At 43.5% G+C, this 27,548-nt stretch overlaps 1 protein-coding gene across 1 annotated transcript in view; it reads right to left on the reverse strand.

Annotated features, from left to right (window-relative positions):
* POLD1 (DNA polymerase delta 1, catalytic subunit) overlaps positions 1 to 27,248 on the reverse strand; it is a 123,946-nt gene extending 96,698 nt beyond the window's left edge. Inside the window, 9 exon segments of the mRNA XM_018562789.1 lie at positions 3,314 to 3,480; positions 3,569 to 3,698; positions 3,776 to 3,890; positions 7,948 to 8,116; positions 10,402 to 10,527; positions 11,330 to 11,470; positions 17,414 to 17,524; positions 19,718 to 19,904; positions 27,105 to 27,248. Coding sequence (XP_018418291.1) covers positions 3,314 to 3,480; positions 3,569 to 3,698; positions 3,776 to 3,890; positions 7,948 to 8,116; positions 10,402 to 10,527; positions 11,330 to 11,470; positions 17,414 to 17,524; positions 19,718 to 19,895 — 1,137 coding nt within the window. The 5' untranslated portion in view covers positions 19,896 to 19,904; positions 27,105 to 27,248.
* Positions 27,249 to 27,548: the final 300 nt, after the last annotated feature.

A 27,548-nucleotide genomic window follows, 5' to 3' on the forward strand; every position in this document is an offset into this window, starting at 1 on the left:
AAAAAAAAAAAACACACACATTCCGTTACACAGTGTTAGAAGGTTAACAAATTACAGTCAATAAAGCCCACGTCTGAAAGGAAAAATAAAAAAAATGATTCAGTACATCTCTGCAATATTGTACATGCAAATGTCCCCATATTTTCTCTCTTAATCACTTCAAGTACAGAAAAATACCTGCTGATCTGCCAGAAATCCTATGTTGCAATAAAATTCCAAGCAGTGTTGTCAGCCAGGCCCAGTTCTTCTCTATTTGACTACAGAACACCTTCACCTCACCCCAAATGTAAAGAAAGAAGTTCACTTTATCCCAAACAGCACCCTGCCACCTCCCTCCGCTGCACTTACATGTCTGAAGTCCTGGCCAGCTAGTGCAGTGATCCGTACACCAGACCTCCCAGCCCCGCAGTATGTGACCATGCTGACCAATGAGCGCTCACCATTTGAGAGCATAATGAGCATCTCATATTGCTGGGCTGGGAAGTCCAGTGTACGGTGTTACAGACCACTACAGCGGCTTGCCGGGAACTTCAGACATGCAAGTGCAGCCTTTATGGGGTGTCAGGGCTGTTGGAGAGGTGCTGACAGCAAGTTCATTTTTTTTGCATTTTGTGAGAAAGTGAACCTATCCTTTAACTGATCTCATGTAGGGCTGATAACATCCATTGAAATTCTGGTGCACCAAATGCATAGTCAGCTCACACAGGAAGATAAGAGCTAATTGAAATGCTAGCAGGATCAACAAGTATTCTGTACTTTCAGTATTTTTTGAGAGACAGAAAAGGGGGAAATATGCATTAATTAAGGACCTGATGTCAGAGGGAAGATTCCTGCTGTAAAGAGGAACTTTACCCATATTTTTCAAAATAACAAAAACAAAGGCACCTTTAGAAATGACAATCTACAATCACATCCTTCTAGATAATTGCCGGCTTTTTATTCTTTGCATTCCTTATTTTTATTTTCTTCCCCAGTCTTCTGACAGTGGCCATTTTAGCTAAGGGCAGGTTACTAGATCACCCTTTACTTTCTGGAACTCTGGCTCATGTGACTAAGAAATGTGACCATGCACATCATCTCAGGGGAGGAAAATGTCTTTCCTTGAGATCTTGAGAGATTACAGATGAGATTTCCCAGCAATACTCTACTGATGTAACCTTCCCAGGAAGCAATGCTTGGGCACATTTACATCACTTGTACAAAATTAGACCAAGAAGTGAGAAAAAAAGAAATTGCAAGTAAACTAATAATATGTTTGTTCAGCTAATAATTATAAGGATGATTTCATATCAGCACGAAGAGCTGTATACTGATGAGATTTTTAGTCAAAGGCCCACTGTAAGATATGCTCTGATCAAGTCACTATTTTGTAAGCACATTTTACATATTTTTTAATGATTGAAAAATGTGTTTATCTGTGCTATTCAGTGTGCTCTGTTTTTTTCCTACTTTATTATATCGCCTACGCATAATTATTATATCGCCTACGCATACATGTGGAGCTTGCCAAGAAGAGCAGTTTGCTAACATTTCAGTGTAGCGTGGTCTTTTTGAAGAGTTTAGTGGGACAGGCGAGTACTAATACTCTACTAGCAGATTCAGCTTTGTGGCAAATTGTATCTACTCTTCAAAGACAACTTTACTGTATGCATTATGAAATGTAGTGCTGTTTTTCATATATATTTTTTCTTTATTATGATTTAGGGCTAAAAAAAAAGGTCTAAATATTTTTTTTTTCTTGTCAGATAAATATGAAACTCTGCATGTTAATATTTTTGGATTCATGCAACTAGTGAGCCTCTTACATTTCCCAGGCTCCCCTAGCCCATTTACAGAGTTTAGTAGTTAAAGTGACATTAAAAGGCAAAAAAATGTTTCCCTCCCCCCAATGTAAATGTTAGCACTTACCTTAAATTATGTCTTTTTCCGATCTTCCTCTTCTTTCCCCATGTTTTCATGTGTCCCTCCAGCGGTGTGACGTCACTCCGATCCAGCGCTGACTGCTCTGTCTCTCCGATCCAGCGGTGTCTGCAGGCGGGTGCACGCGTCCATAGACTTACCTTGCGTCTCTGCTCGTCTCCCGGCCGAGAATCGGTTCCTGATTCTCGGCGCGGGAACGAGCAGCGATAACGAGGTAAGTTTAAAAGGATTTTAAGCGTTTTTTTTACACTTCTTGCCTATATCTACTGCATGCTAGCAGTAGATATAGGCAAAAAAACCAGAGGGTTTAGAACCCCTTTAAGCTGATACATACTATAACTGATCGAGCAGTGAGGCATCCTTCTCAATCCTTCCTTTAAGTCCACTGACCACAAAACTATCCATCAAAAAGAGAGTCTGAAATGAAACACGCTCATCCATGTCATACTACACCATCCAATGCCACGGTGTAGTATGGCGACTTTGGTACACAGGACTCTCAGCCAAAGGGGCTGAGAGGGTCCAGAATGTGAAACATGTTATAAGGAAGAACATGGCTTTTCAGGTCCGTCCAGGTTTTCCTAATTGTAGCTGGGATCTGGAGCTCTGGAGATTTCGTAGAGCTCTGGGTGGGATGAGATCTCCAGTCCTGGTGGGGCCAGGTGTTGCCCATATCCAGCCTGGGCTGATCAGGTGGCTGAGAGCAGCCTTATTAGGAAGCCAGCCCAGTGCTCAGAGGAGTGTTGGAGTTGTGGGGGAGCACACAGACAAACTCGGGTGCGTGCTGGACCCACACGGATCAGCCAGGGGTGGCTGGGAGAGGTCAGGAAGGTCGGTGACCCCAGGGACCTGTCGGACGCACTGCTGGGAGAGCAGAGCGAGTGCCCACGAGGGAAGAGGTCAGGAAGGTCGGTGACCCTAGGACCTGTGGTACAGACTGCTAAGAGAGCAGAGTGAGTGCCCACGAGGGGAGAGGTCAGGAAGGTCGGTGACCCTAGGATCTGTGGTACAGACAGCTAAGAGAGCAGAGTGAGGGCTCACGAGGGGTGAGCAGCGTGAGTATCTTGAAGCTGTGGGGAGCTACTGAGCCATATAAAGGACTGTCTTATGTCGCTGCTGCAAGCTATTTTGTGTTTGCCCTTTAATAAACTGCATTATACTTGACTTACCTGGACTACAGTGGAGTGTCCTTGTTACAGTAAAAAAAAAAAGGAATATAAAATTGACCAAAAACCATTACAGCAAAACCTTCAAGTAAAAAACAACTTGCAAGGTGCAATATCCCACAGCAAAAGGTTGGAATTCATATTTTGCCAATTCACCACCAATTAACTCTACTATGATGGGTTTACTGCACCCTGCACATGATGGCTGCTCTGTGGAACCAACCTACTTTTAATAGTTCTTGTTCCTTTTCAAAGCAAAGCACTTTAGAGCCAACTATACTGGCGCAGGTGCCCAAGGTGAAAACATTGCGGATAAAAGGGTCTTTCTCCCCTTGCCTTAGAACCATGTTAGCTATCTGAATAACAGGGTCTTTATCTGCCTCTGGAAACACGCCTAAGGAACAAAAAAAAAAGAACAAAATTAGAACTTAAATAATTGCATTAATAATTACTAGGGAAGAACTTGCTGAAAAGTGCATTACCTTTCCTCCCTGCACATTCTATATCAAAACTGAGCACCCGAAGAGGGGCAATCTTCTGCCACTCACCCTCAGCAGGGTGACTTTTAATGTCTGCCCAGCTGATATCAACCTCCAGCTGAGCAAGAGACACCTGAAGGAAAAACAAATCTAGATTAGAGAACCAATAGATCCAAAAAGATGTAACCGAGTACACTATCCGATGCTCACCTTGATAGCATTGTCTTTAGCCAGCTCGTCTCCCTGGGATTCTTTACGAATTCGGTATTTGCCAGCTGGGAGTTCAATCCAGTTACAACCAACAATATCATTGTCCACCATAAACCTGGAAAAGAGAATTACATTTTGAGTTTGCTATTAACTGGCTTATTCATTTAAGACATATTCTTAAGTGCAACTAAAGAAAATTCATTCTGATTCAGAGAACTACCTGATGGATTCTGATTAGCTATACTGAAGAATCAGCAAACTTTATTGGGCCAAAAATATTATCATGGCTAGCGACGCTGGGGATGTCATTTTGCCATAAAAGCCTGTACAGCATTGATCACAGTGCAAGCTTTTTTTTGTTCTATTTTTGGGAGCAGGATAATAGATAGACCATTGTACACAAATTTCAACCTGCCTTCAAGCAAATTATTAATTCTAGATTGCCCAATACAAGAATATCTGTAAAAAAATAAGTCAAGGCAACTGGACATGCTGTATTTTTCTTGAAGAGGTTTCATTGGTCATACAACCAGCTTTCTCAATTCAGAATGACTTGTACAAAAATTATCTGGGAATAAATATGGTATGGAACAATGTTGTTCCAATCCCCATAAACTGTTAGTCACAACCAGGTGTTGATTTAATTTGCATAATTGGAGCTAGGTGTTTTTTATTTTTTACAGATATACCATGACCTGGATGAATGAGAACCTTCACGGCCAATACGAGAAACAACTGGACGATTGTAAGCAACTCAGACAGGGTTTTGTTGTTGTTTTTCTTATTACAAAAGAAATCCAGGAAACAGTGCTTTATCTTTAGAAAAAAAAAGTGCAGTTTTACATGAATATCAGCCTTCTTTGTGTGAAAAGTGTTTTTGTGGTCCACTTGGCCTAAACAGTTCCTGAGACACAAAATGGATAGATAATTAGCACGGCTGTGTGGCTCCCTCTTCTTCTGTGCATATCACTGCAGGCAACTCCGAGTCATAGAGAAACAGATCAAACCTGGCATCCCTTTATCCCCTACAATAAGTCTCCATTTCAGCCATTAGAAGTTGCTGTGTATGTATAAATTATATGACCTGCAGTGCCAACTGCAATCAAACCCATCCTAGAAATACTGAATGTCACATAACTCCTTTCCTTCATCCCCAATGAAAAATAAAGTCATGATTCATAGACTAACAATTCATTATTCTGGTTCCTGGGTTTGCTGGAGGAGATTTTCTGCATATTGACACAGAACTAAGAGATTTTAAAAAGTTCACTACATTTGCACAATCTGGCACTATTCTTTAGGATTTGCATCTCATATGTCTAAGTTTTTACCAGGGATTTCTTGTTCTGTAACTGTTTAATACAGAAATGTCAGATAAAACACATACCACTTGGAGAATGCATGTTCAAGCCAAGTGTTCAAGGACGGTTGGTCAGCAGTGAGAGCATAAAAAAAAACAGGTCCTAAGGACTGACAAAATCAGATCTGGCACTTGGCTTTGTCCAGACCTGATTAGGTACAGTATTATAAAAAGGTATCATTAGGATATGTATAAGGTTAATCTTTAGTATTTGCACAAAATGACTTCAATATATCAAAGCTGCAAGCAATGGGGATTTCAGATATCGTCGACAATAGTGATGAGATCTCCCCAGTGCTACACACCTGTCAACTGTAAGGGATTTTTTTTTTTTAAACTGTACCAGAAGAAAAACCCACATTATCCAAGAGGGCGGACACAGCCATGAAAAATGGAAGACAAATATCATTACTGTTTATTCCCAAAAATATATACAACTCTAAGAAGGTGACAAGTGATTAGGTCGACCAGTTTTCCATTATAACTGTAATAACTCTTTATGTTGAGTCTTTATGTGCAAAGTCTGCTTGCTTCATTAGGATTATTTCATAAAGCAAAAATCAATATGCAATTGAAGTACTTCATATACATAAAGCAGACTGCTGCCTGGTCCCAGCTTGCCCTACAATCTTCACCTACAACAGACAGAATGCTCCCTCCCAGGTACAGAAAATCTTTATAAACAAATGCTAATAATTAAGCAATTTTTGCAAAAGGTGTAATGGCTGATTATGGCACTGTTATGTAGTTTTAACTTGAATAAAGATACTTCATACCTAAAAATCTGTGTTCAGTCCATTTATTGCTGATAGATGCAAAGTAATCAAAATTAAACAATGCCTCTTTCCCTAATTTGCCTATAATTAAAAAAAAACAAAAAAAAAAACTTACTGGTTCTATTTTATAAAAAGTTAAGTTTAGGTTGTAAAACCTAAATGCCTCTTTTCACAAATCTAGGTTGGGAATTTCCACCCAAATCAGAGAGCAATTTATAAAAAAAATCCTTATTAATCTTTTTTTTCCAGGTCAGGTAACCATCTTGTTCTTTCTCTGATCTGAATGGCAGGGGGCAGTAGGAGGGATCAGTCTGTCCTGCCGTGAATTGCAGTGACGGAAGCAGCCAATTTCAGTCAAAGCCAATTTAACCTAATTTCAATCAAACACTCCTTCCCACCTCGTAAGACGTCCTGCTAACTATATGACTAGAAGAACTGCCTGAGGGGCAGATAAGAGTGTTTGACCAACAGTGGCTCCTCCTGTCTTTGCAAATCACGTCATGGCAGATACTGTAGGTCCCATCCACCGCACAGAAAGCAATAAACACTGTTTGTTTTTTTTTGATCCAGAGCAGGGGTAGCCAAACACTGGTCCTCCAGCTGTGGTGAAACTACAAATCCCATGATGCATCTCTCTCTGGAAATCATGTCTGTGAGAATGTTGCAATGCCTCATGGGATTTGTAGTTCCACCACAGCTGGACCAATGTTTGGCCACCCCTGATGCAGGGCGTGCACAAAAGCAGTAGCAATGCACAAGAGGGTAGATGAGCCCATAGATTGTTGCCAGCGCTAACAAGCTAGAGGAAATCACTGGCAGGATCAACTGTATTTTCAAATAAATCCAATGTATTAAAAGAAAAAAATAGATTTATTGTAGATAAGAATTATATATATTATTATTATTATTAGTATTGCTTCTGACCTGAAGAAGAGAGGTCCACTCTTGAAAGCTTGTCTTTTTAATTTATTTTGTTAGTCCAATAAGAAAGGTATCATTGCACACTGCAATACTACGTTTTTGTTTTACATCTTGTAAACTGGACTAATACGGCTTACCCATTTACAAATTATATAGATAGATCTCCCTCTCTCTCTCTCTCTTAGATAATCTCTATATATAACTTTACTCATCCCCTGCTGTACATGCAGGATCCAGTACTTCCTTAGTTTAGGGTAGTCCAGCAGAAAGAAATACTTGACAATCACTTTAGTCTTGTGGCAACAGGCATTTATTCCTGCTTCAGCGCCAGAATGAGAGCAGTTTATATACATTATTACAGACAATGCAGGATCAGCAGTGTCCAGAACCGGTGGGGAGGAAGCCTGTGGGACTGGCTATTAAGGCAAGTAATTCTCTCTATTACATCCCTCCTAGACTAAAGGAGTATTAGAACATGCAGAAAGAAGGGGTGAAGGAGGGGGCGTAACGTGGGAATATGTCATTAACTGTAAGTTGACTTGAGCTCAGCTTTAAGGGTCTGTTCACACCAAGTCCAGAGCAGAAGCAGACCAGAGCTGTTACAGAACGCATCAAAAATGCATCCAATGTAATTCCAACTGCATTTTGGGCTCTAGTTCACACCACAGTGTTCAGTTCCAGTGCATGTGGAAAATCTGCAGCATGCTCTACTTTTTCTGCTCTGGAATGCACCAAAACGCATGCAAACTCCCCAGAGCGCATTGAAAGCACATTTTAGGCTTCAAAAAAAAAAAATCAACAATTTTATTTTATTTTGTTATAACACCCCGGAACGATGCAAAAACGCAGCAAAACACACCTCAGTGCATGTGCATCTGGTCAGAATTTGGTGTGAACAAGCCCTGAATACGATATTTAATGGTGACTTGTAAAAAAAATATAAAATATAAAAGAAAAATGGCTAGCTACAAACCAAAGTAATTGGGTTCATTTCCCGTACACACAGAAAAATATATAAATATATGTGAGCGTGAGATACATATACAGGCATCAACTGATCTCTGGCTGAAAAGCATGCATATCACATTTGTAGATTAGTCATTATTAGTGGGTACCTGATTTCAAAGTCAATGTTGGCTTCATAGGCCTGGTAGCAATGTGTTGGGAAGCTCCCAAACTGCAAACCCTGTTCTAAAAGACGTTTGGCAGGCGCAATTAGGCGTGGAAGGGCCATAGTGATCTTCAGAAAAGGTATACTCCGCTTCCCATGGTATCCATACATGTCTGTAATGAAACCAAACACACCGCCATTATTCCATTCTTTCAGAAGCTATCTTCTGCCCATTGATTTTATTAGAGCAAAACTAAGTGTTCTGAACAGCAGTGTTGCAGATTGTGGCACGCTTAACATACAGTGCCCTCCCTCTAGCGATGACAGGTCCAGGTTCCTGTTGGTGCGCTGTCACCAACTTCTTCCAGGTCCCGTGATGATCCTCTTTGGTCTCTGGATGGCAAGTGATGATGTAACTTCTGCATATGTGTGCTGGGGTTACATGGTTCACGGCACCTGACCCCTGATTCAAGGCATTCAGTGTACACACAAAAAAAAACATTTAGGGGCCAGAGGAAACATTTTTTGTGACAAAATACTTTTTGAATGCCGCTTCTGCCAAAAAAAACTCAAGGCCTTAAAAGAAATTATTTTAACCTAAACCATATTTAACCATGCTAAGAAGCACTTCTCATTAGTCAGTGACCAATGAGTGCTCGCAGTTTGCAAGCAAAATTCACAATCCATAGCACAGGGCTGTGCTGGACGTCAGTATGGGATACAGATAGCACACTTCTACGAGTGGAAGTGAAGGACGATTCACAAAAGGTTAATTCCCCAAATTACTTGGGAAAGAGAACTTACCCTTTAATGTACATTGTACGTGTTATAGAGTGCTACTGCCTGGCTACCACAATATTGAACACAGTGGAATAGGGGCAGCACACACGATGTCATACGCATGCTTTCTACTTTTTTATTTCACGTAACTTTATTGCGATCACACAGGGGTTAACAAGCTCCTATGCGATAGTGTTTGGAGGGGACAGGTTCTCTTTATGGAGACATCTAGGGCAGTGGTTCTCAACCTGGGTAACCTCAGGACCCACATTTGTCCTTGGTCATTAAGTTGCGACCCAAGTTGCACTGCAATGTTCCATGTTGTGGTACTGTGCTTTCCGGTGCAGGCGATCGAACTGTGGGTGGGAGGGTTGCCATTACGGAAATTGAAGTGGATCCTCAACCTGGGGTCCAGTGTGGTCTGCTGTGCTGTGATGGTGCTCCATTCATATGTGTATTGCTTGTAAAGCTCTCGTGCGCACCCCTCGAGGTGGCGGGAGCCAGAATGTGATGAGCTGTAAGCAATGCACTTATGAATGGAACTCCCTTGCGGCCATAGCCCCACCTCAAGTCATCAGTCGGCACCGGGCATCATATTTTTTAATCAGTTCTCGATGCGAGAACTGACAGTGCTTCTCTAGGGGGAGGCTGAGGATTCTCTCACCTAGAAAAGTGGAAGGCATCTGGCGACCCACAGGACATGGGGTCGCGACCTACCTTTGGGTCACGACCCACCAGTTGAGAACCAAGGATCTAGGGTATATTAGACCCCAGGTGTCTCCCCTGCCTTCCAATGCAGAAGACCGAGCACAGAATTATGCTTGATTTCCCGTGTAGCCCAACTTGTGACAGCTGAGACAGGAAGCGCTGTGAGTACAGTGCTCCTGTTTCACTGATTGCAGAGAGCAAACGGAGAACGGACGTTCTCCGCTCTGCTTCCTCCACTCCATTCTAAACTAATTTACTATGGTTCCGAGTCCTCCAGAAGAGTGGGGGACCCCAAAAACCACAGCCGGGAGGGCTACAAGCAGGCTGCAACACAGTCGCACATATGACTTCTAGAAAACTAGCAGTGGCATCCCAGCTCTACATTTAGCCCCGCTTACCCACAGGCAGGACTAAATGTAGAGAAAAAAATAAAACACCTGCCCGGCACCCAGAACGGCATGTCCCAGGTGTCGGGTGATAGGAATCGCATACCCCTGATGTCATACTCACAGAAAGGATTTTAAACAAAGCTACTTCAGCTACATATCTATCTCGGTTAAAATCAAATTGGTCTGAACCAGAAAAAGGCCTGGTTCCAAAATGCAACATGAGTTTTACCATACTGTCCCGAGTAAACTATGCTGCCAATCAGTATAATATAGTGAAGAAGGCAGGCACATAATCTATTTTAGGGTGTCAGTTGCTAGAGCAATTATCAGCTACTCTTTATTTCTCTATTTACTTTTATCTGTGCTCAAAATACCCCAGCACAGCCACAAAGAGCATGATTGTTATTTGGTTTTCAATGTCAATGCAACCTCTAACCACATGATCCTCTTCACAGGAGCTCTGTGATTATACTGTAGGACTGCTTTAGTAGTGATATTAGCAGAGACATTAGTACAAATAGGCAACAAATTGCTTGAAAGAAATATACAGTCAGGTAGACAAGCAGAAAGGAAATACCTACTTTCTTTCATACAGATGTCAACAGCCAGGACAGCCTGTGAAATGTTGTCTTTATTAGAGCGCATGTCCTTGATCACAGCATTGTTCAGCACTTTTTTGAATTCACCTAAATGTTCCTGCTTAAAACCTGCAAAAAACAAAAACCATTACAATGGAATAAATTAATGATATACAGTGGCTTAGTGGTTACACTTCTGCTTTGCAGCACTGGGGTCCCTGGTTCATATCCAGGTCAGGACACTCCATGCAAGGAGTTTGCATGTTCTCTTCCAGTTTCCTTCCACACTCCTAAGACACGCTGGAAGGTTAATTGGCTCCGGTCTAAATTGGCCCTAATATATATGTGCAATAGGGACCTTAGATTGTAGGCTCCTTGGAGGTCAGCGACTGATAAGAATGTGTAGTATGTAAAGCGCTGCATAAACGGTCGGCACTATATAAATATCTGAATATATATATAAATAAATGTAAAGTGCAACTTCAGCCAAATCTTTTGCTATATGCTCATCATAGGTCAGTGACCCAATGCATTGTGGCCACAGCCATCCAAGTAACTAGAAATTCCAGAAGGAGTTTGTCAGTCTACATGCTTCCCTCAATACAAGTGTATTTTGCAAAAATCAACAGACTAAGGGCCCAGTCACACCACAAAGTTTGCGTTCCAAAGCGGTCGGCCTCAGGAAAGCACTGGAACGCAAGCCGGCCGGCTCCCTGCGTTTAGGGGCATGGCGGTGCATTGAAGTCAAGCACTATTTTTCCAGATCGTACTGGACTGGAAGGCGATCGCACTGCAGGAGTGGGGCGTGGCTGCGATGCCGAACGGTCTGTAACACAGTCTTTGTGGTGTGAACCGGCCCTAAAAAGGAATGACAAAGTGAATGGACCAACAGTTTTGTCCCAAGACTATGTTATATTTCCAAAGCACTTACCAGCCTGGCAGGGTACGTAGAAGTAAGGAGCAAAGCCATGGATGTGGCAGCATACACTGTTGCCATCTGCTGTGATTCCAAACATCCGTATTATGGGAACTGGTCCTTGCGTGGCTCCCAGCATACCAGGCACAGGTTTTCCTGCAAGATATTTTATTATTAAATTCAAGAAAGAAATGCTCACCCTTAGCTACAATATACAGGTGTGTGTCTGTGTGTGTGAGAGAGAGAGAGTGCGTGCGTCAGACCTTAATCATAAATGTGTGTGCCCCAATTACTATTAAATTTGGATTGCCACTTTTGGTTTCTTAATGATGGACTGTGCCAACAGTCATGAATTTTGCTCTCATACGCATATGCCAACACTACAATCCTAATTACTAGCATTAGTATAGGTTTCTTTCTTGTGTATTGCTACACTTAAGCCCTCACTACTTTCTCTGTATCTGCTTCTTCTCTACACTAGCCTGGGTATGCTGCAACTATTACTCACATTTTCTCCTTAAACTGTCCTCATATCAATGACTTCTATTACTGCCCATCTCCACGAACCTTCCAGTGTCCACAACCTGTCACTTATTCCATGCTACATACACATCCATATAACTAGGGATGCACCGATATCCATACTAGTACTGAAACCGAGTATTTGGGGCGAGGGAACATGGAGCTTCCCAGCCAAGCCGCATTACGCCGGCTTCCCAGCCAATCAGGAAGCCGGGCGGTAGGTAATGACTTGCCTCCCGACTTCCTGATTGGCCGGGAAGCCTGCTCCATGCTTCCGTAAGTACTGCTATCGGCGAATACCAAAAAGGTAAATATCGGTACTCGTACTCCATAATTTTAAAAAACGGTATTGGTGCATCCCAACCCACAGTGTCCCTACTCCATTCTCCATGCAAGAAAGATCTGCTTTAACTTCCATTAGCCACACATTCACAAACTATATATCAATAAAACAGGTGCCTTGCGTCAATGTCCCAGTTATCACCTACAGTTCCATGTACCATAACATGCCAAACACTGATTTCATCTCAATTGCTCAATAGTCTTTGGTGATCTAACCTTCACTGTCCACAAATCTATTGCTACGATTTCGCTTTTCTCCATGACCCTCAACTCACCCCTGCTTCTGACCTCACATGCTAGTTTTAAATTGGTTAAGCAACTGCCTTTATTTGCCATTTTGTACAGTTATGCCTCTTGTATTACTTTTAACAACATAATATGCATTTATTATCAGAGAAGCAAGAAAAGTGTGTATACTAGGGAAACACTGATACCGGTTTTTCGGTATCGAGTAAAAGAACTGATCTTTATATTTCAGTACTCGCCATTACAGAGTACCAATACTTCCGCTGGCATGGAACTGGCGTCCCGGTCATTGAAGAAGCCAGGCGGTGGGTAATCATGGCTCCATGCTGTTTGGCCAGCTGGATGCTGATTGGCCGGGAGGCCATCATCCCAGCCAATCAGCATCAAGCTGGCTACCCGTCCAATCAATAAACCGGGTGGCCAATTGGCCGGGAAGCCAACTCCATGTTCCCTCACAGCACTGTCGGTCAGAGGAAAATCTCCTTCTTACCAGAAGCTCTGGAATCGGGGGAAGTATGGGAGCCTTTGGGCGAGTACGGGTACTCACCCAAATACTCGGTATCTGCACCGATACTAGTATCGGTATTGGTGCATCCCTGGTGGACACTTTTAGGTAATAGCAGCCATGATGCTCAAACCACATACAAATCCTCCTCGACAACAGCTTTCTTGATAAAAGTTTTCATCCTCAAAGTTTAGTCATTGGGGTTCTCAAGAATTTATTCAAAATGACCAGAACAAACCAGATGATTGGATGCCAAGGCCTACATAACTGTAACTAACCATAAATCGGACATTCCTGCAGGCAGTATTTCTCTAAAGTTGATCTAGACCTTTCTATAGAAATTTTCTCAGCCAAAGCACAAAGACGGACAGGGGCTGAGGGTGTCCTAAATGCTCTTAGGGTACATCTAAAGTTAATCTGTTCCATGTATACACTGAGTGGCCAGATTATTATGACCACCTGACGTTTGTAGGCAAATTAGCTATAATTAGCTATAATTTCGCGCTGAAGTTGCTAGAGGGCCAGACCATTATAAATAGGGAAGCAGGTTGTTTACCACGACAGTAGAAGTGATTTTTTTCTGAAGATATAGGTAAACAACGCGATTTAGCAGCCTTTGAATGTGGAATAATTGTTGGCGCTCGGAGCCATGGAGCGATTGTCAGCAAAACAGCAGAATTCGTTAAAATGTTCAAGAGCAGCTGTTGGTAAAGTGTTTAAAGACTGGACTGTCAGCCGAAAATCTGGGTCTGAACGTGCGAATTGTGGCCGTCAGCGACTAGTCAATGTTAGGGCAGAACGGAGAGTGGCAAGACTGGTACAAGACAACAGAAGGGCAACAGTGCAGTGTTAGATTCCTCGCAGCACCTTTCAACATCTCGTGGAGTCACGAGGCGGCCCAACAAAGTCATCTCGTGGAGTCATCTCGTAGCCCAACGAAGTACTGATGGGTGGTCATAATAATCTGGCCACTCAGTGTATGTCTGTATAGTGTTTTGCAACTACTAGAACTATTACATAATAAAAATAATATGGCGATTTTTCCTGATTTGGCCATGACAGAGAGGAGAGAACTCTCTCCCTGCTTTAAATTTTGTTCCCCTTTCTCCCACTTTCTTCTTAGTTCCCTGCCCCCACCTTTTATTTCCCCTCTTCTCTGCTTCCGTGACTTCTTTTCTCTCTCACCTTCTCTGTTCTGTATTCTTTTGGATGTTCGTTTCATACGTCCTTCATATATTTTTTTTGCCACTGGCAAATTCAGCCTTTTGCTTTCTGGTGTTCTATTTTGTACCAGTCATACTGGTTGGGTGTGTATCTAGGTGGGGTGTATTTGGGGGGGATAAGGGTCCCAAGGATCACAGAGTTTGTTTTATCATTGTTTTTCTAATGTAGTTTGTTTGTATGATTTGTGTTTATGCTTTATGTCCTTACACATATGCTATTTACTATAGCCGCTCTTCTGTGTCTTTGAAATGTAATTATTAACTGGCTGTCTTCATAAATGCATAATGTCAACTGTCTGTTGCTGTGGGTTTTTCTTTTTGTCGTTCCTCCTTTTTTTGGAAAATGTTCTCAATAAATTAAGATTACACATAAAAATAGCAATCTATAAGCTAATTATCAACAATATGAAATGTAAGAGTTAATATCAACGTTCCACTACAGAAACTTCACTGGAAAAAAAAAAATGTGTGAATATTCCCTCAACTTATCCAACCATGCTTTAAAGGGGTGTTTTTTGCCTTCCTCTGGATCAACAGTGGTAACTGTAGGCATAGCGTTCTGTTTAGGCTTTTCTTTTTTTTTATATCTCTATAGGTTGAACTCGATGGACATGTATCTTTTTTCAGCCTGACTAACTGTGTAACTATATATCAAAAGCAAATTCCTGTTCACGTTGAATGCAGATAAATTATCCAGATGTGTGAAAATTAAAAGGATATTCACACGCCTCGTTTACTGAAGATTCGCAAACTCTATTAGTAAATCTGTCTCAGTATCTCCAATGGGGACATACTCAGCAATATAAACTCTTTATTTACACAGTAAAGAAGGGCCAGGACTCCAAAAAGGTTCTTTACTGCTCTGTGCAATCCTAATGAAGAGATTTCTCTCACTTTCTACCTGAATGGCAGTCAACAACGGGACAACCTGATCTATGCTCTAACCCAGGGGTGGCAAACTCCGGCCTTCCAGCTGTTGTGGAACTACAAGTCCCTTGAGGCTTTGCAAGATTCTCACAGCCACGGGCACGAATCGCAGAGGCAGATGCATCATGGGATTTGTAGTTTCACCACAGCTGGAGGGCCTGAGTTTTCCACCCCTGCTCTAACCCTTCTTTATTCTTTGCAAAACCAAAAACATACTTGCTTGGAGTTGCAGTTTAACAGAATGATAAAAAGCATTTGCCTTCTCAGAACAGCATATCACATACAAAGTTTTCTAGTATACTGCAAAACTGCCACTAGTCTTTCCCTTTTATTAATAAAAAACAAACCTTTCATTGTGCACCATAGCCATTTGTTGGTTGAGATGGGGAGAAAGAGAGACAGGGTCCCGGCAGACCTCTAACAGCTCTATACAATTAATACTACCACATGCTTCAACAGACAATATTAGTACTACAGAAAACAAATAATCATATAGATGACCGATAATTAAACGATTGTGCTTTATGGTTCAGAAAATCAATAACACCCGGAAGCGTAAAGAGTCAATTAAATTTAAAGTGGCATTTGACACAGTTAACAGCAGCAATTCGAAACAAGTGATACGTGACCTATCCACCTACACAAAGTAGAACACCGTTTCCCCCTCCCTATCAGCCCTCTAGTGAAGGTGAAATTTAGATCATCACCAGGGGAATTCCTGGCCCCCCTCACCCATCCACTTCCCTTGGCATGACAATCCATTACATTCACTTGATTCAAACGGTCAGAAAAAAGGGACAACAGGCAAACGTTGCCAAGTGTATTGCTTCCCTATGGCACTAATTACACTTGATATCTTCTACAATGTTCTACTTCCTTATTTACACAGAACAAAGCCTGTCCTGAGAGCAGCTGGTATGTAAACTGGCTTCTACACAAAACCAGGCTGCGTGCGGGCAGCAAGGCCAGAGTTGTTGGCATCTCTTGCCATACAGAAATAGGGGTCCTTGGTTCAGATCCCACTAGGAACTCCAGTCTACACTGAGTTAGTGTTTTCTCCCTGTGTTTAGGGGCATTGCCTCTGGATGCTATGTCTTACTCTCACAGAAAAAAAGCATATATTGGAATGCAAATAACCTAGATAGAATTTTCTTCTTCACCATGGCCAGACCTTGCTACGAAAGGAGGAAGGCCAGGCACAGACCTATCAAAACTCAATAACAGAGCAAAGGAACAGGTGCACTTGAATGTTCAGCCTCTAGCCTGAACACTCACTTTTCAAGGCTATGAACAATAAATTACTTACATATTCTTAACAAGTAATAAATAAGCTTATAGCCAAGATTCACACTGTTGGGGTGCATTACCACACATGCATTAATATCCATTGCTGTAAGGTAGCCTATACATTTTGAATAGGCTTCCAACGTACCGCTGACGAGATGTAAAAGAAAATGTGATTCATCAGACCAGGCCACCTTATTCCATTGCTCCGTGGTCCAGTTCTGATGCTCAAGTGCCCATTGTAGGAGCTTTTGGCAGTGGCCATGGGTCAGCATGGACACGCTGACCAGTCTGCGGCTACGCAGACCCATACGCAACAAACTGCAATGCACTGTGTTCAGACGCCTTTCTATCGAAACCAGCATCAACTTTTGTTTAGCAATTTGAGCTACAGTAGCTCTTCTATTGGTTTAGACTACACAGGCCAACCTTTACTCGCCACGTGTATCAGTGAGCCTTGGCCGCCCATGACCCTGTTGATGGTCCACCAGTGCACTTCCTTGGCCCACTTTTGGTAGGTCCTGATCACTGCAGACTGGGAACATTCCACAAGAGCTGCAGCTTTGGAGTTTTGTCCCTTGACAAAGTCCCTCTGCTGCCGGATCACTTCCACGGGCTGTTGAACAGAGTATCGTGACTACCCCCGCCTTGCTTCTTGGGCTCCACTACCCCTCCTGAGGGCCCGGCATCATGGGTGTGCGTGGAAAGCGAGGAGGTAGACATCCGTTCGCCAATCTCCTCCCTGCTGAATGGAGCTGGAAGCTTGTGATGCCCTTATGTGATAACATGTAAGCATGCCTCAGGTGTGCCTATGTACGAAAACTTCCCAAGTCACTAGGCAAAAACAAACATGCACATGCCAGGTGCCCAGAGACCTGCTATATACAAGACTGTTCCAGGTCAAGGGGATTAGCAAAACAGAAAAGCCACTATTATCTTCAGGTCAGCGAGTCAACCTACTTACTTCTCCTAAGACCGGTTCCTTTTAACTATTATATTTTATCACCACCTTGAATTAGAGACAGCAGAATATACCTATCTGTAACTTACCCACATAATGGTCCAATTCAATCTGATGAAAACACACAGAATCGTTTAGAGTGTCAATACTGGGAAGGGGAGGTCGGAGCCATTTTGGTGAAATCTTGTCTGAGAGTTTCACTGAAGTAATTTAAGAATAAAACAAAAAAGAATAAATTAACAATGTGGTCTTCAAGCAGCAAATCATTAAACTGCACTCATTACATTACAACTGAATTCATACTATAGCAAATTCATGCTGCTTTTGAGTACGTATTTGCTACAGTATGTTTTAACACGCATTAAGCCACAGGTAAAGATTATACAAAACCCGGAAATTCTATGCACTGCAGCTTACTTGTCCTCAGACATGGTGGTTGCCTCCGTTTTTAGGCCATTTCCCTTTATTTTTACCTAGTGATCCTGTCAGTGGCACACTTCCTGTCCTAGGGTAACAATTCTTATTAACTTTACTCTATCTGGGGAGGAGCAGTGCTACTACCATAGGACTAAAGAACACCTCCACCTCTCCTCTACATGAAAAAGGTGTTCTAAATTCCTATTAACAAATAGCAGTGCCATGTGCCCCCTGCACTTGGCAATCTCCTGCAGGTAGGAAGAGAGGCGGAAGTCTGTGTAGCAGTTGAAACATTTCTGACAAGATTGGATACATTTAGTTTCTTTCTGGAAGAAGTCGTAGTGACGAAACGCATCGGGTGGGTGGAGTAGACGCACGCTTCCTGGTACTGGCATGCTTTGATTTGTTTGACCGGAGGATTTCTAACATGACTGTCATTTCCTTGATTTTTCAATCCATAACAAAAGTCTAAGTTGTGAAATACTCTACAACGAGAGGCAACTACATTTATGTTTGGGCCTAGGTTTTAAGCAGTCGAGTGGAGGAGAAAGGAGTGAGTGAAGGCTACATGAGTTAATAAGCTAATTCAGTGGTGAGTAGCAGAGGAGAAACACCAGGGATAAAAACCCTGATGGCTTATCCTATATAGGGTAGCCCCAGAACTCCGGTGTCATGTGGGATTGGATCACGGTGGAGTAAAGTTCTACATTGGTGGAAGAAGTTGGCACTATTTAAAGTCAATACATACTTTATGGACACAGAGAGCCCTGCTTTGGAGGATTTGTCAACATTTTGAGACGTTTTCACTATCAATTGGACACTATATCCAGTTATATATATATATTTCTGTTTGCTTATATGATAATTCTGTTTTGTTTGCTTATATGAGAAGCAAAATTTATATTTTTGGGCACTTATATGAATCTATGAAATAATCATTTCACTAGATACAGGTTGCACACAATTTTTTTTCATTATTGCTTGGGTTAGCGCAGTGCATTAACCCCTTCGTGACTGAAGACGTACAGTGTACGTCGCCAGCATAGGGGCTGTTTAAACAGACTCCCGGCGACTTTTGCCGCCGGGACTCTGTTTAAACTTGTAGAGCCGACTGTTGTGTCCCGAAGAAGGGGCCGCCGCGGACACCCTTGCCGTGCTTCCTGGGCTCCGTTGCCCCTCCTACGGGCCCGGGACCGGCGTCCTTGGTGTCCGCGGGGAGCTGAGTTAATGTTCATGTTTTGTTGAGCTTTATTTTCACCTGTTAGTACTGCAGCTTAACACATAATCACTATTACACCTTAGCACGGTGTAGTAGGTTGTTTAATCTTAATGGAACCTGCCCTCCAATACAGGAGATCGAGCACAGTATTGTGCTCCATTTTCTGTACAGCTCCACATGTGACAGCTGAGACAAGAAGGCTGTGAGTACAGCTCTGCTGTCTCACTGGTCACAGAGCAGACATTCTCCGCTCTGCTCCCTGCTCTCCATCCTGAAATGATCGCAGTGGTCCTGGGTCCCCCAGAAAAACGGGTGACCCCCAAAAAAAAAAAATCACAGCATGAAGGGAGGAGGATGGATCTTGAGGGGACACAAACAGCCTGGTATACAAGTGACCTGGGTGGCTTGCACAAAGCAGGGCTAATTGTAGAAAAAATTAAAAACACGCCCTGAACTGCATATTTCCAGGGCGTCGGGCGAGAGGAATTCCACACCCCTTAATTTGCGACACCACAAACGCACTGTAGCAGCAAACCCAAGGCTCATCCTTAGTAATCAGTGTTGGACTGACCTAACCTTTACCCAAGGGCTTTAAACAGAGTCGAGCATTAACTGTAATTGCAACCATTACCATATCAGGATATTTTCATTTTTCACCTTTCAACACAGCATGGAATCTTGTTAGTTGCCCTGACCAGTTGCTTCACTTTTATTTACAGTTTTTGTGATGCAACCCCACTATTCAGTAACCAAATACTTCACCTACCAACAGGCAACATATCTGCTTCATTCATCTCTGTGGCCATATCTGCTTCAATTTCATCCAGGTTAGCCAGTTCCTCCTCAAACTGCGAGGGGCCATCGTCATCCCAGTCTGATTTTTGTTTCTTGGTCTGGGAGGCTGGGAAACCCCCTTTTTTACGCTTGAAATCCATTCTTAAGGTCTGCAGAAAAAAATATATAAATTAAAACATGAGCATATCAAAGTAAAAAACAATATGTTTTACATCAAACGAATATAGACCCGAAGCTTGCCAGCCCAAGCTACTTTAAAGCTAACCACATGCTGCTCAATAACTAATCTAGTCTGCAGAGCTGTGAAATACTTGCCTAACAATTCTTGGCTCCCTTCAGCCGCCACAGCCATGATGACATGCATGCACAGAAACTCACAGGGTCGCTGCTACTGTACTTCCTGAAGACGCTTCCACACAGCCCCCAATCTCTCCGCTTCTTGTATCCTCAATAAAATTCAAACTTACGTGACAGGTTTGAATCTGATAGGTGGCTCTTAGAAACGTTGTAGCATTGACTATACATTAATATGAGTTATCCAGCATTCCATAAATCAGGGGTAACAATTGGGACATTGACAGTAACAAAACTACAAAATCATGATGTGTTCCTGATTGAACTCTATAGACATGTGACTTTCTACATTACTGTGTAACCTGGGGAAGTGACAATTAAGATGCCTGGCAAAAATCCAGAACTATAGTATGAAGCTAGAATATATTCATGGAAGAGATCGCAACTTCCAGATAGATTAAACTGCAGTTATTAATCCATAAGAAAAGAAATGTACTTTTAAATTGAACTAGCATAAGTACATGATTCAATCTTGATATTAGTCTCCTGCATAGCAGCATGAAGACTGGGAAAAAGACAGAGAATCAGCACTGCAAGACAACCCTCTACGGCTTTGTATTTCAGCCTAAGCACATTCTTACACAAGGGGAGCATAATGATGACTTCAGTGTACTGCTGCTCTTTTACTGTCCAATCATAAGCTGGGGTGGGTTCTGGACCAGCCCAAATTGCTTAGCTGCAGTGGAGTCAGTAGAAAACTAGACCATTCAGGCTCTGTTACAGGCTGTCAGGGAACACATTAACAGGAGGAGAGAACATTTGGTTGACTTCATCACAATGATATTGCTCCATTATTGTACAATCAGCAGAGTAGCGGTGAGTTTTGACCAAGCTGTGCTTCGGGAATGGTGGTTGGGGACCTGGTTGCACTCTCTGGTAATAGTCTGTAAATCACAAAAATAGTTCATTCGGCCACCGGCTCTACAGCAGGGATGGACTGCACCTAAATGGGGAGGAAATATAGTTAACAGACTAGAGCAGGGGTCAGCAACCCACGGCTCCGGAGCCGTATGTGGCTCTTCCATTCCTCTGCTGCGGCTCCCTGTCCAGGGGCGGAACTACCAACGGGGCCTGAGGCTGTGGGGGGGGGCCCCAGTGAGGTTGATCCTGGGTACCCCCCCCGGGGGAAAATGCGGCAGTGCAGGGTCCCCGCACTGCAGACAGGCTTCTCAGCAAGGGGGTGGGTCGTGTGACTCATCTCCTCTCTCGGCCGGGTCCCTAGTAACAGGTGGCGGGAGAGGAGACGTGTGTCACATGCCCCGCCCCCTGCAGTGCACACTGTCTGGCTGGGATGCTGGCTGTGAGGCTTGGCGGGCGAGTTCGAATGAGGAGCCGGGGGTGGTGGGGGATCTTTTTGGTGCTGGAATGTGTGATCACCAATAGGTCAAGCATTCCAAGCATTTGTCAGCTGTTCCAGGGCAGATCGACGTCGCAAATCGTATGTGCAGGAGAACTGATCTGCCCTGGAACAGCTGTTCGGTCCTGAAATGTCACTTCTATCCGACTTTGCGAGTGGGGTGGAATGCGAGATCGCCCTCACAGAGTCAGATGAAAGTGACATTTCAGGACCGAACAGCTGATCCAGGGCAGATCGGTTCTCTTGCACATACGATTTTACGGCCGGTACCCATGTGAGGGGTCTGGGCAGCCTGGGGGCCTCTTACATGAGTATCAGCTGTACCAGGTGCGGTAGGCAGAGGTGACATGGGAGGGGGTGGAGGAGGCCAGGCCGCAGCAGCAGGTAAGCGGAGTTGGGAGGAGGTACAGGGAAAGAGACCCCGGCGACCAGCCCACCTGAGGCCCTGCAGAGCCCCCCATAGAGTGTCTCAGATGGGCTGTACAGGATCTATGGTGTGCTCTGCAGGGTCACTCTCAGGTGGGCTCTGCGGGGTCTCAGGTAAGCCCAGAGTTCAGTGCGTTACTAAGCCCACATATACCTATATACATGCTATACATAGCACAGAGGTAAAGAACGATATAGGCAGTGTTATCTTCATTTTAGGTGCCAAAAGGGTTTTGTGGCTCCCGGTGTTTTCTTTTCTGTGGGAAACGGGTCCAAATGGCTCTTTGAGTGTTTAAGGTTGCTGACCCCTGGACTAGGAGGAACTTTTAAACTAGGATCTGGGGGGAGGGATCAAAAACAACCACCTCAGACAGCAAGCAAAATTCAAAAAGGTCACAGAGTACAGAGGAGTACAGAGAAAAGGGGAGAAGGCGTAGGAGGAGCAAAAAGGGTGACAATACTGTATCAATAACATATACAAGGAAAGATACTTTAACATCGTCCAATAAAGAGAGTCTGGCAGAAATCTTTAGTGTGCCATTAGAGAGCCCAATAATAAGAAGGCTAAAAATAATAGTGATAAAAACCTGAACACCAGCAGAATAATGAAAGCCATGTTTACAGATGCTAGAAGTCTGGCAAACAAAATAGAAGATATAGAGCTTTTACTAATTAAGGAAGAGTATGACCTTGTGGGAATAACAGTAACCTGGTTTGACAGCACCCATGACTGGACTGCGAATAATCGAAGGGTACATTTTACATAAAGCAGACCTTTACCCATATCTTTAAAATAACAACACACTTTTAGAAATGTTTAGTGATGACAATCTACAAACACATACTTCCAGACAATTGCCGGCTTTGTATTCTTTGCATACCTTGTTTCTCTTTTCTTCCCCAGTCTTCTGACAGTGGCCATGTTAACTAAGGGCAGATTACTAGCTCTCCTATTACTTCCTGGATTTCTGGCACATGTGACTACACATGTGACTAGGACATATGAGCATGCACATCATCTCAGGGGAGGAAAATGCCTTTCCCTGAGATCTCCCGAGATTACAGATAAGATTTCCCAGCAATGCTCTGCTGATGACAAGGCAATCCCAGTGAGCATTGCATTGGCAAACTGAAGTCGTTTGCACTTTCAAAGCAGGAAGTGAGTGCTCTGCAAGTGTAAGTATTTCAAAATCACAGCATTTTACACTTGACATGTCTATGTTATTATTAATCATCATACATAGAGGGATGCATTGGTAGAATTAGATTTGTTAGTGTAAAGGTCCGCTTTAGGTGGGATCAAAAAAATAGAAGGAGAAGGGGCATGCATGTACATGGCATCTGATGGCAAATGTGCGCAACGACATCAATAAGACATCGGGGGGTGTTGCAGAGTGCTTATGGCTAGAGATAAGCACAAGTGATAAAAATGGTGCATTATCGATGGGCATTTGCTATTGACCCCCAACCATAAGGAAAACGGATGAGCTTCAACTAATCTCACAGACAGAGATGGTGGGGAGGGAAATCAATGTTATAGTTATGGGGAACTTCAGTTACCCAGATATTGATCGGCCAAACAGAACCAAGCGCTCATCAAAGGCACGTCACTTGTCTACTCTAACGAGGCAAATGGTGGAAACACCAGCTAGAGATTATTATTATAATACAGGATTTATATAGCGCCAACAGTTTGTGCAGCGCTTTAAAATATAAGGAAGACATTACAATCACAATACAAGACAAGATGGTAAGGAGGGCCTTGCCCCTGAGGGCTTACAATCTAAAAGGGAGGGAGAAGTGATACATTAAATATTTAATAAAAGGGGCGTGGCCGGGATGTGAGACTGAGCAGACGTGTCTCACTGCAGCTCCCGACATCCGTGCTACATCCTGACCCTTAGCTAGCTGACAAACCGGCCGAAATACTCACCCAGTACTGTCGGGTGATCATTTTCGGTATCGGTCTGACAATTTCTTTTATTTTGGTTTCGTTTTAAAAATTTCCATTTCAGTGCACCTCTAACAAATGGCTATAGAGAGTAAAAGTAACCCCAAAAATTCCATAAATAGTAAAAAAGTAAAGACGGCTCCATAAAAGATGAGCAGGGAAAGCTGGTTACAAGTGACAGGGGAAAAAGCAGAGGTATTGAGGACTTTCTTCTCTTCTGTTTTAACTGATTAGCAAGACGGGTATGATAAACAAAGTGAAAACGATTCTAATAATGGACTAGACGAAGCCCAGTGGCTAACAGAGGCTTAGGTAAGAAAGGCTTAAAAAAAAAAATAAACACTATGAAATCTCCAGGACCAGATGGCTTAAATCCACGAGCTCCCAAAGAACTGAGTCTTATTGTCAGAACATTGCATTTAATGTTTAAGAACACATTAAGAATGGGAGAGGTACCAGAAGATTGAAAGCAAATATGGTAAAAGATGTGTACCAGGCATCTACAGGCCAGTAAGCTTTACATCATTAATATGCAAAGTTCTTACGGGAATGGTCAAGGATTATATTCAAAAATTTGAATGCGAGAACAGTATCATAAGTACGAACCAGCACGGATTTATGAAAGGCCATTCTTACCAGACAAATCTGTTAACATTCTATGAGGAAGTAAGTTGGAAGGTGGACAGGGGAATCCCAGTTGATTTAATCTTTCCAGACTTTGCAAAGGCTTTTGATACATCACCCAACAAATGGTTAGTTTACAAACTAACGTCGATTGGCACTGAAGAACCTATATATATATACACAAGGGTAGAGAACTGGTTGCAGGACCGCATCCAAAGGGTAGGAATAAATGGCTCATTCTCTAAGTGGTCTAAAGCGGTGAGTGGTGTACCCCAGGGTTCAGCCTTGGAGCCAATTCTGTTTATCCCGTTTCATAAATGATATTGAGGTGGGAATAAATATCCCCCTGCCGGTGTTTGCTGACGATACAAAATAAGATCTCTCAACATAGAATCCCTGCAACAAGATCAGATAAAATTGGAGAGAGGGCAGCGATGTGGCAGATGAGCTTTAATCTAAACAAAATGTAAGGTCATGCACTTGGGAGCAAAGAGCATGCATGTGGAATACACACTGGGAGGGGTTTTTAAGGATCTTGGGGTCCTTATAGACCTTTGGTTCCCAACTGGTGGGTCGTGACCCAAAAGTGGGTTGCAACCCCATGTTCAGCGGGTCACCACATGCCTTCCACTTTTCTAGGTGAGACACTCCTCAGCCTCCTCCTAGCGCAGCACTGTCAGTTCTCACACCAAGCAGCCATTCAAAATATGCCGCCAGGCGCCGAGTGTCAGCTTGAGGTGGGGTGGGCTGGGGGTATGGCCATGAGTGAGCTCCCTTTATACGTGCATTGCTTACAGCTCCCTCGCATCTACAGGACACACAAGGGAGCTGTACAAGCAATGCGCATATGGATGGAGGTCCGTCACAGCACAGCAGCCCACCCTGGACCCCAGGCTAGAGGATCCACTCCAGTTCTAGTAATGTAGGGAGACTGGGTGGATCTTAAAAAAATAGAAAAATTACCAAAGACAAATGTGGGTCCGGAGGTTACACAGGTTGAGAACCACTGTTCTAGACTATAGACTGAGCAATAGCATGCAGTGGCAAGCTGCAGCTGATAAAACCAGTAGTGTATGATCTTGTATTAATAAAAGAGGGATTTACTCATGGGATAGAAATATCATTTTGCCACTTTGCAAAGCACTGGTAAAGCCCCATCTTAAAAGGAGAACTATGAGGCGAGTGAACATCACTCAGCCTCATAGTTCTAGCCGACCTGTGACAATTAAACTGTCACAGATCGGCTCAATAGATCGGGAAGTGAGCGAACACATAGCGTCGCTCGCTCACTTCTCGATCTATCCCTGCAGAGAGCCTTAACTCTCACTCCCTGCAGGGATTCCCCCCCTGTCCGATCCTCCAGCACTGACTGGCGGAACGGACGGGGGAGGGGCGGGTACAGCTGACTCTGCCTCTAGATAGAGCCACCTGGCCGGCCAATCAGGAAGCCGGGCGCCATGTAATGACGCGACGCCGTGCTTTCTGACAGCTACCGGTACCGGAGGAAGGCCGCGTTCTCGCTGGAGAGGCCCCGGGGGTGACAGCCTGGACATACTAAGGTAAGGTAACCTTACCTCACGGGGACAAAAGGTGCATGGTGGCACTGGAAGCATAGATAGAACATGTACACACTGTATTGCTGGAAAGTGAACTATGGACACAGTGCAGTTTACTATAAAATATACAACTATGCTACATGTGGAAGATATTCTCCAAAACACTGGAGGATTTCTTGGTGTGATTCACTCAGAACCCTCTCACATGCCCATCACTACTCACGATTTAACCCATACTCTACCAAGCCATCACACACAATGGGAGGAATTTACTAAGGGCCAAATCACACCAGCCGCTGCCCAAAACACATAGCGCCGATCCCGATGTACTTTTTTTTTTTTAGTACTTTATCACACATTTCATTCAGTTCTACGCGCACAGCGGGGTGCGAGGCGGTTGTTGTGCGCCAGCATCCCACTGCACTGAAAAAAAACTAAGGCATGCTGTATTTTTTTGTTTTTAGCACACACCAACGCAGTGCATTGTGGCTGCGCTGGTCACCTCACAACAGCTAGAGCAGCCCCAACACGTGGTGTAAATGGACCCTAAAAAGCTCACCACACACACACCTTACAATCTGATTGTACAATTTACTTTAGATCTACCAACAACTATGTAGTGCAAGGGTCTGTCTGATTGGATGCAGATTGTATAGACTAGATAGGTGGTTATATGACAGCTGTTAGATCTAATGTTGATTGTATAGTCAGATTGTAACATGTGTGGTGACCATAAGAATAGAGAATATAGGATTTGGAAGAGCTGGGCATGGCAGCCAATCAGATTCTAGCTTTCATTTGCAAAGCTTTACTGAACAGACTGATGATAGAAGCTGATTGGTTACTATGCACAGCTGCTCCAGTATTAGTAAGTTTCCCCGCAAATGCTTCTACACGTGTGAGTAAACCCACCGCATAACTGGGACAGGAACACTACAGTATGAAACCAGCAAGTGACCCTTCCATTACACGGCCTCCACCCCCTGCAGCATCACTTATTTAAACATCTATTACAGGTATAGCCATGCAACCTCTGTAGAGAGGACAGTCACTGGCAGATAATCGCCACTGCGCCACTTACTTCCCGTCTCTGCAATATGCTTCCAGACTCCCGCCAAAGCTACGTCTTCCTGCACGACACTCCTCCCCGAAAGTTTCTTGTTACCATGACAGCGAGACGCTATTGACCCCCATACGTCGCATTTGGGAGTGTTTTGGCCTGACAGCGCAGGGCGCCTGCTGATGACGTCAGCATGCAAAGCGTCATGTGATGTGCGTTGTTGTTTGTGGCAGAAGAGGAGCGGAGCACGTGGTATACTTATTACTTAGGAACAGGGAGAGAGGGCAGTGATGGTGCGTTCAGCACAGGGAGGCTGCTCTAGAATGGGACTTGTCAGTCACTATATCTTCGCAGATTATAGTGGTTTTAACCTGTTGTGCAGGGTGCGCGGGAACTTTGAATGGCATTGTAGAAAACATGCATATTGTGCTGGTGACAGACCTTTCTTACCCTAATGGTAGTCTC

The sequence above is a fragment of the Nanorana parkeri genome, unplaced genomic scaffold (assembly GCF_000935625.1).
Source record: "Nanorana parkeri isolate BGI_ZX_2015 unplaced genomic scaffold, ASM93562v1 scaffold600, whole genome shotgun sequence".
NCBI lineage: Eukaryota > Metazoa > Chordata > Amphibia > Anura > Dicroglossidae > Nanorana > Nanorana parkeri.